General features: G+C 43.8%; 1 protein-coding gene across 1 annotated transcript in view; it reads right to left on the reverse strand.

Annotated features, from left to right (window-relative positions):
• The window catches only part of T265_13119 (hypothetical protein), a gene marked incomplete at both ends in the record, with an annotated part of 9242 nt that extends 1154 nt beyond the window's left edge, over window positions 1–8088 (reverse strand). Inside the window, 3 exons of the mRNA XM_009167272.1 lie at window positions 1023–1262; window positions 2482–2780; window positions 7884–8088. Of these exons, the coding sequence (XP_009165536.1) occupies window positions 1023–1262; window positions 2482–2780; window positions 7884–8088 (744 nt within the window). The remainder of the gene's footprint in view (window positions 1–1022; window positions 1263–2481; window positions 2781–7883) is intronic.
• Window positions 8089–9573: the final 1485 nt, after the last annotated feature.

Below are 9573 nucleotides of genomic sequence, written 5' to 3' on the forward strand. Positions count from 1 at the left end.
ATATATATATATATATTAGGAATCAGAGAACAGTGGGGTGTGCTTGTGAACAGAGAAGACAGTGAAATAGTTAACAAGCGTATGGCCATTAGGATGAACTGATAATATGGGTCCAGTCTAATCAATTTATACAGATACATTCAGACAGGTTTAGGTAAGCAGCAACGACGCAGAAAGGCAAAGCAGTGGCAGCGACGACGAGAAAGGGATAATGAAAACAACTAACCAGAGTTTGCTTAGGAGTCTGGGCCTACATCCCAGAATTAAGACACACAGGCGTTCCGCAGAGTATTTATATCGAATATATGTGGAGAACACCCATCTCTTTTGACTTATACTACGTTGCACCCTGCCCCTCCTGTTAAGAAAGTTGACAGGACGGTCAAATAAATAAAACGGATCCTGGAGAATTGGAACATAACCCGATCGCGAACGCAACCAGTTCCCTCGGAGCATCACAAAGCCGTTGTCTTTGTACTGTTTAGGAGAGAAAGGTTCACGCAGTCACACAATTTCTTCTGGTAATGAACAGACCACCGAAGGTCAGCTCCAAGACTCGTATTATTTCAGCGCATTAATGCCTGTCACTATGGTATATTTTACTCCGTGTAACATATCTAAGGAAGTTGCATTTCGAACATCTAAAAGATCCCTCTTCCGAATAAGAGGTGAAACTTGGGGATCTCGAGTAACTGAAGCTTTAGGTGAGTGGTATTAACCTGGAAAAAATCTAATGGGTTACAGTACCCAAGTTACACAGGAGATGAGATAGACCGTTGCCACTTCGTGATAAATCAAATCCAAGAAAAGAAGAGAGCCCTGTGATTGTTGCATATCGTGGAGAAAATGGAAAATAATTCCAACCCCATTTTTAAATAGAGACGGGCCAGATTAAGCGATTTAATGAGCAGGATCTGCCATCAGCCGTGATCTGGATACCTGCTGCTCCGCGAGGAGGGAAAAAACCGGCTTTCGTACACCAAATCAGGCGATTGTTAGATGCATAAGTGCACCAAACTTACCCACTGATCAGCCAGTTCCCGCATCTTAGTTTTCAACAATCGAATCAAACTCGTCTTGACTGCAGACTTTTCCTGATTTTGTGCTCCTTGAATAGTTTCTAATTCACCGCGTTTATCAGGCTTGGTACCGGGTCCGTAAATCCGCAAAATACCGCCCCAAGAAGTTATCTCCGGATGCAGTCGAGCGAGCAAATGCTGTGCTGCCAGATGTCGACCTTCTCGCTTGTTCCTACACGGGACCTACAATCGGAAGATTCATCAAGTGAGTGGTAGCCGGCTCTCCAGGAGTCGTGCTAGTCTGAAAATTACGTTTTTGTTTACGAAAAGCAATTGAAATTCGTACTGTAATGTGAACAATATGAAGAGGTTTGCTAACTGTCATGCAAACAAGCTTTAGGAGGCCTTTCACTAATTGAGAGAGCCCACTGTTTGTCAATAACAATATCGGTAACACGGGGTTGGGACAGTTACTGAATGGGACCATCAACTAAAACAATACAGGTATCAAAGGGTTGCAACCCACCTATAGGTTAACTTGAGTGATCGCCGCAAGATAAGAGAAGGATGCAGGAACGAGGATGTGACCGAATAAGGTTACTAATTCAAATAATCAGATTAAATTAGGTAGTGTGAACAATTTAAAGGGGAATGTGCTGATGAACGATCCTCGTTGATTTCAAAAATACACCAGTGCTTTAAGCCTGTGTTGCTTTCAATTGATGACGATCACGAGGGGTCCAGAACAAAACCGAATGGTTCCATAAAGGCGGACAGAATAGCCACAAATTCTCGAAAACATTGATTGCGGCCACCGTTCGTCATTCCTATGCCTTCCTCATTTCAACATGCCTCCTAATTTCCAGTAAGAATCATCAGTAAAATTCTTAAGATGTTCGGAAAGGGGTCCTCCGCATAAATCAAAAGGTAACCTGACGGGAAACTGAGATGTTTCAATATAGGCAAGATGGAACTCGATACACTGCGCATCCCTCAGAATGCTCCTCAATCGAATGTGCTGCGCAAGGACTGCCTCAAGGTTGATAGTCAAGGTCTCAAATAATTTCAGGTTACATAAACGTTTCAATTGACCTTGTGTGGATTATCAAGTTGTTTATCGTCCAGCTGCAGCACCCTTTCGGTGCCTAGCTCCCATGTCACACGAAGGAGGCACGGGGGCTCGGATACTGCCAGGTTGCCCAAACCTAGACAGGGAGTCGAGTGGCAGAGGTCGGGTTCGAACCACGGACCTTCCGGTCAGTAAATTTGCTCTCTAACCACTTGGGCCATCTCACCCCCAACTTGTTTATCACGTAACCTGAAGTTGATAAAACCCTCGACTGGAATCGAGCAAGGTCTAAAAAACTGACAGGACCAAACCCACCTTCCGGTAAAACTTACCCGAGTTTTAAAAAAGTAAAATACACATAAATACCTTTTTTTAAGAAGGCAACTTTCATACCTTTATGGAATGTTCTCGTAACTGCAATGTGAAGAAGTGTTTACTACGACCTTGCGACATCATATTGGCTTTCAGATCACTCTCAGGTACACAATTCCGGCTGAGACACTCCACGAGGCAGTTGTGTGGGGTGGGGAAAGCCATTCGAACGGACATTTCATAAAGTCGTGGATCAGTAATAGAGACTCCGTCAAACAGCTGCAAGTCACGTTCAGAGGCCACTGTAGGACCGTTAGTTGGATTGTGTGAACCAACGATTTTATCGAAATCGGGTATCAACCGAGATAAGGCATTGCGAGCTACAAGTGTGGGGAATTGAAAAACATGGAAGTGCGAGTATTCATTAAGGTATCATACAGATGACACCTGAAACCTTAAATGTGTGGAAAACGGACGACCCACCTAACAAGCCTGGCTCAGTACAAATCGTTTGTGATCTACAGTTCATTGGCGGATTGAGTGGAAATAAGCAAATCAGAGGCATATGTCTGGCCGGCGCGTCCCTCGTAACGTTCGCGTACAGCAACGAACGGAGACAACCAGCGGGTAGCAACAAAACTATTGTTAATTGGAGGTGATCTCCATTGAGATGAATGATTTTTATCAACATTACGGGCAAGCAATCACATATAAGCCTCAAGTTTCATTCACACAGTAAAACAGTGTAGTGAAGTTATGCCTTTCTATCTAAAGCACACAAAAATTGGCATCACATAGGACAGAACTAGTCCATTAAAGAAACTATCGGTCCACCACCATCATTTTAAACGACATTAGGGATTGGCATTTCGGTTGAAGCTTACACCTGGTCCATTCGTAAACATTGTGCCTATTTCCAACAATGCGACAGTTTATCATGCTGCCGGAGTATTGGTGCAATTGACCTCGGTTATATTGGCTAACCGAATTCCAATGCTGTAACGCATATAGACAGAAAGAAAATGGACTACATCGTTGTGGTTATTTCAGAAGATTATAAGCGCTGTGGATTTTTGTTGGATCCGTAGAGCTTTTATTCACATCACTCCCATTCTCCTCCTCCACTGATGAAATCATTCTACACAAAACAGACAATATAGCCTGTTCCAGCGGAAGAAACTCACTGGAGCTGCTTGCTATCCATCCTGTGAGACCTGGCCTACATCGCCCCACAAGGAATCCGGTATGAACCGTCTACCAAAGAATGCCTTATAGAACTCCTACCTAATAACGTCCGATGAATAATGGGTCAAGACTTCAGCAACAACCGACTTACAGTTTGAATAAACAGCCATACAGGGGATGAACCTAGTCAGCTTTTCGATGGACAAGAAAACATACAAAGTGGTAAGTTTGCACGGATTTGCCGTTCACAGTATGGACGGGTATCACTAGCAAAATCTTTTCGATGATACGCGCTGCCTTGCTGAAGAAAGGCGTGCATTCTACTGTAGCAGTCCTAATGTGCAGAGACCTTTATTGAAGTATCCTGTACATTTTGTGTTGGAGATACTTAAAGAAATTTGAGGACTTGAAAGAGGACTGGCTGGCTGTGTCATTTAATTCGACGATGGGTAACCAGCGCAGCTGCATCTGAAGCCAGTGAACTGACTGAACTACCTTCAGCTTTCCCTTTTCACTGTCTATAAACGACTTTTTTGAACGTGACATTCGTCTGCTCATAAGTGAATCAGTGTAGGAATATTTCTTTATCAGCGAAATCAAGTACTTAGCTAGTGAGCTACCCAGTTCTCAGTTCAAACGGAAGCTTGGCACCGGTTCCTCTCGATGGAAATCGCGTTTGTTAATGAAAAATGAAAAAATCGCTTGGCCATCAACATCCACACTAAGTGCTTAGAAAGATAACCATTGTCATCTTGTCCTTCGTGAGTCTTACTGCCACAGCTCGGGACCAAGAGATGAAGACTGCGGCTACACACAATCTAAACACCTCCAAATTCATCAATTTTTGACAAACAACCGCTGCCATCCTGAGATTATCCTTTTCTAGCAATACATGAGTTCAGAGAAGTGCGAAGATGGTGGATATCGAACAGAATATTAAGGAAACTTTTAACCACTCAAGTTCTGGAAGAGAGAACCATCACAATAAGCAGCCAATTATTAAATCCGATGACCTTCGTAAAATAAACACTGTGACCAACGACGAAACACTTGTCACGAGATGTGTTGACAAGCTGAGTTAGTTGTAGAGGCCTACAATGAAACCTAGGTGGTTGATGGTTCTCATACCACGTGAAGCGTCCTCAGGTTTCGGGCAAACGACATTTCTGAACGCCAAAGCCTGTTTGAAGTCGAATGATACATGAGAACTAGCAGAACTGATTTACATGACAAAATAACTCCTGGTTAACCTGAAACACGGTACATTAACGACGGAGTTGTGATCATTAATGGACCGCACATTTCTGAAAAGCCTGTTTGAAGTCGAATGATACATGAGAACTAGCAGAACTGATTTACATGACAAAATAACTCCTGGTTAACCTGAAATGAAACACATTAACGACGGAGTTGTGATCATTAATGGACCGCATTGGCAAACCCAACGTTTCGATCCTGAGTAGGTAATTGTGTCTCCCTTGGAAAACACAAGTTGCACAGCAAGGTCACGAAGTTATTGTATGCGTTTTCGAGTTACCAAAAGTATAGAGTCAATTAAAAGGCTAACGGATTATAGTTGGGAAATCAGTGTGGGCTGATGAAATCTATCGCGATAAAGGATGAAGCTCACCGGCTTCCAGTCGTGCTTGTTTTTTGCTCCGTCCGACACCGGTCGCATATGGTGTCCCGCCTATCAGCACGGTTAATTTGTATGGATTCTTCTCATTTTCCAGTACTACTGTCTGATAGGTTGGTGGAGAGCGGATCACAGTTTGACAGTACTCGTGGAGAATACACACAAACGACTTGCCAGTCAGGTTTATTACACCCTCTAAAGGAAGAAAGTAAAGAAAAACAAGGAAAACGACGATTACCTATCACAATAGTGTGCAAAATGGAAGAGGACAACTGCTAGTGAAGTGGAAGACGCCAGTGAGCCGAATGCCATGCAGCTAAGGCAGCAGAGTTCGGATTGGGAAAACGATTCGATAAAAAATTTAGACATGTGTGGCAGGTCTAGATAATATTTTGAGTACTAAACACGCTGAAAGTCCCTTATACTAGGATCCCCAAATATTTAGGTGTGTAGGATTTGTTCGGCGTTCATTCCTCAAAGGAACCACTTTACTAAAAGAGATCAGGCGCACTCGCTGCTATCTCTTGGCAAAGTAGTCACTTGTTGAGGATTGGGAGCGTGAAAACATGTTGCTGTAATAAGGTCAGCGGAGTAAAACAATAAACAGGTGTACATGGCTGTGGGATCTGTACAACCAGGAAGTTGTTCGAAGTATCGGGCAAATCAAGGACATTGCTCAAATGTGAACAGGTTCGCCCGTTCAGGTGTGTCCACCAGCGTCTATCACTACGCTCGTGAATCAATGGTAACATGCTCGCCTGGCATACCAGATGTCCGGATTTCAAAATTCAGCAAAATCAGAGATACGCACTGCTCATGAATTCTAATCAGAGGGAAGCTCGAGTCCAATGCTTTCACCGAATTGTCCAGGACAGGAAGAGGACTGCTCAAACGCGAACGAATGTGATTCTTCAAACAAGAATTGTCTGGATATCCAGGGCAAATGGTCGCCCTGAGAAAGGGAACAGATGTAGCCGCCAAAGTGGTTAACGGCACTTGCCAAGATGCGAGGAAAGTTTTCCACATATTAATCATCAACTATGGCAACGAATTATGAAGGTGCAAGAGCCGAATTCACAGCCAGCGTACGAGTAGACATCATGATTAGTTACTGAGGAATTCTCACACTGACGCTGCGAAAGGGAATGCTAGGCGAACACGTCTCTCAATGGTTCACCTGGCTGGTACATAGGAAAGTAAGACGGACATGTCAGAAGAAAAGTCTGCATGTCAGCCGACAGATAGTTTCGATTGCGGGATATGCTGTGATGCGTGCTGTCGTAAGGCTAGTTTGGTCGGGGTCATAAGATGACGTGTGATGAAACGGACGGTGAAAACTTCGAAAATCGCGGGATCACGTGATATGACAGATTTGAGCCGATTTTTCAGTGCTTGGCGCAGGATAAGAAATGTTGAGTCTTCACTAAAGACGTCCCTTTATCGACTGGGTGGGATGAAACAAAACTCGGTTTTGCCTCTGCTTCACAGGAAGTCACTTTGTGCATGCGACTCGGATCGCCTTCTGCGGGTGGTAGCTGATAACGAATAACCTTCGCCTCCTCCGGCTGTAATACAAATGTAAATCATCAGTGACTGGACGACCGGCAATCTGAGCGACTCATGTTACGAGTTGCTGTCTGTAAAATGGCGGTAACTAATTATATGAAGGTTTGGTATTGGTGAAATCTGATATTTTGTCATGAACACAGATGCAAGATGGGGTTTAGAGACAGTGTACACTAACAGCGTAACAGGCTTAGGTCTTCGGCTGTTTCTAATTATTCATAAATCCACTTGATACAGAAGACAATGCTGCAAACTCAGGGTGTCCGGCACATAGTTGAGACGTTAGCTCAGCCTGGAGATTATGTTGCATGAAACAAAAGTGAAAATCTAAGCGGACAGTTCAACCACCCAGAAATCCAACTCTTAGACATCTAAGTGACGAGGGAGCGTTTTCAAAACGTAGCATGTAATGGAAGTGCGTTTTCCTGATAGCTTTCAGTTAAAATTTCTGGATGAAACGAGCTTAACTGCTGGTGTGCAATTCATTCTCTGGCAACCGCACTTTCTGAGTTGACATCAGAGTGGTTGGTTCCCAATCTTATGTATGACAGTTACTTAATGATAAGCCATCAAAACAGATCCATCCAATAAAAGTGGTACCAACGATAAAATCATGAATTTTACAATTTTCAACACTTTCGCACTAAAGCGGAGTATATCCCAAACCCTAGGAAAGTGTCCAGAAGTCAGCAACGACAGCATCAGTCCACTTAAAAAGATGTCTCCAGTCCACGGAGGTTCGAAAACCGTCACAGCTTGCTCAAAAGGTGTAAACTGGATGAATAACATTTAGATTCAGTAATCGGTCCGAGAAACTGGAGTTCGTGGTTAAGGCACGAACTTACTGATCGGTAGGTCCATGGTTTGNCGACGGAGTTGTGATCATTAATGGACCGCATTGGCAAACCCAACGTTTCGATCCTGAGTAGGTAATTGTGTCTCCCTTGGAAAACACAAGTTGCACAGCAAGGTCACGAAATTACTGTATGCGTTTTCGAGTTACCAAAAGTATAGAGTCAATTAAAAGGCTAACGGATTATAGTTGGGAAATCAGTGTGGGCTGATGAAATCTATCGCGATAAAGGATGAAGCTCACCGGCTTCCAGTCGTGCTTGTTTTTTGCTCCGTCCGACACCGGTCGCATATGGTGTCCCGCCTATCAGCACGGTTAATTTGTATGGATTCTTCTCATTTTCCAGTACTACTGTCTGATAGGTTGGTGGAGAGCGGATCACAGTTTGACAGTACTCGTGGAGAATACACACAAACGACTTGCCAGTCAGGTTTATTACACCCTCTAAAGGAAGAAAGTAAAGAAAAACAAGGAAAACGACGATTACCTATCACAATAGTGTGCAAAATGGAAGAGGACAACTGCTAGTGAAGTGGAAGACGCCAGTGAGCCGAATGCCATGCAGCTAAGGCAGCAGAGTTCGGATTGGGAAAACGATTCGATAAAAAATTTAGACATGTGTGGCAGGTCTAGATAATATTTTGAGTACTAAACACGCTGAAAGTCCCTTATACTAGGATCCCCAAATATTTAGGTGTGTAGGATTTGTTCGGCGTTCATTCCTCAAAGGAACCACTTTACTAAAAGAGATCAGGCGCACTCGCTGCTATCTCTTGGCAAAGTAGTCACTTGTTGAGGATTGGGAGCGTGAAAACATGTTGCTGTAATAAGGTCAGCGGAGTAAAACAATAAACAGGTGTACATGGCTGTGGGATCTGTACAACCAGGAAGTTGTTCGAAGTATCGGGCAAATCAAGGACATTGCTCAAATGTGAACAGGTTCGCCCGTTCAGGTGTGTCCACCAGCGTCTATCACTACGCTCGTGAATCAATGGTAACATGCTCGCCTGGCATACCAGATGTCCGGATTTCAAAATTCAGCAAAATCAGAGATACGCACTGCTCATGAATTCTAATCAGAGGGAAGCTCGAGTCCAATGCTTTCACCGAATTGTCCAGGACAGGAAGAGGACTGCTCAAACGCGAACGAATGTGATTCTTCAAACAAGAATTGTCTGGATATCCAGGGCAAATGGTCGCCCTGAGAAAGGGAACAGATGTAGCCGCCAAAGTGGTTAACGGCACTTGCCAAGATGCGAGGAAAGTTTTCCACATATTAATCATCAACTATGGCAACGAATTATGAAGGTGCAAGAGCCGAATTCACAGCCAGCGTACGAGTAGACATCATGATTAGTTACTGAGGAATTCTCACACTGACGCTGCGAAAGGGAATGCTAGGCGAACACGTCTCTCAATGGTTCACCTGGCTGGTACATAGGAAAGTAAGACGGACATGTCAGAAGAAAAGTCTGCATGTCAGCCGACAGATAGTTTCGATTGCGGGATATGCTGTGATGCGTGCTGTCGTAAGGCTAGTTTGGTCGGGGTCATAAGATGACGTGTGATGAAACGGACGGTGAAAACTTCGAAAATCGCGGGATCACGTGATATGACAGATTTGAGCCGATTTTTCAGTGCTTGGCGCAGGATAAGAAATGTTGAGTCTTCACTAAAGACGTCCCTTTATCGACTGGGTGGGATGAAACAAAACTCGGTTTTGCCTCTGCTTCACAGGAAGTCACTTTGTGCAGCGTTCTCTGTGACGATTAAACCAGTACGGGGTCGTACAATCCGACGTAAGTGGCACCATATGCGAACCCAAACTCTTCATTTTCATTCATTATTCAGAATACCGGTTGTCATATGTGAACTGAGTAAGACAATGACTTGGTTCTATTTAGCATTCTATTTTCGCAATAGAAAGACCGCA

The sequence above is a fragment of the Opisthorchis viverrini genome (genome assembly GCF_000715545.1).
Source record: "Opisthorchis viverrini unplaced genomic scaffold opera_v5_40, whole genome shotgun sequence".
NCBI lineage: Eukaryota > Metazoa > Platyhelminthes > Trematoda > Opisthorchiida > Opisthorchiidae > Opisthorchis > Opisthorchis viverrini.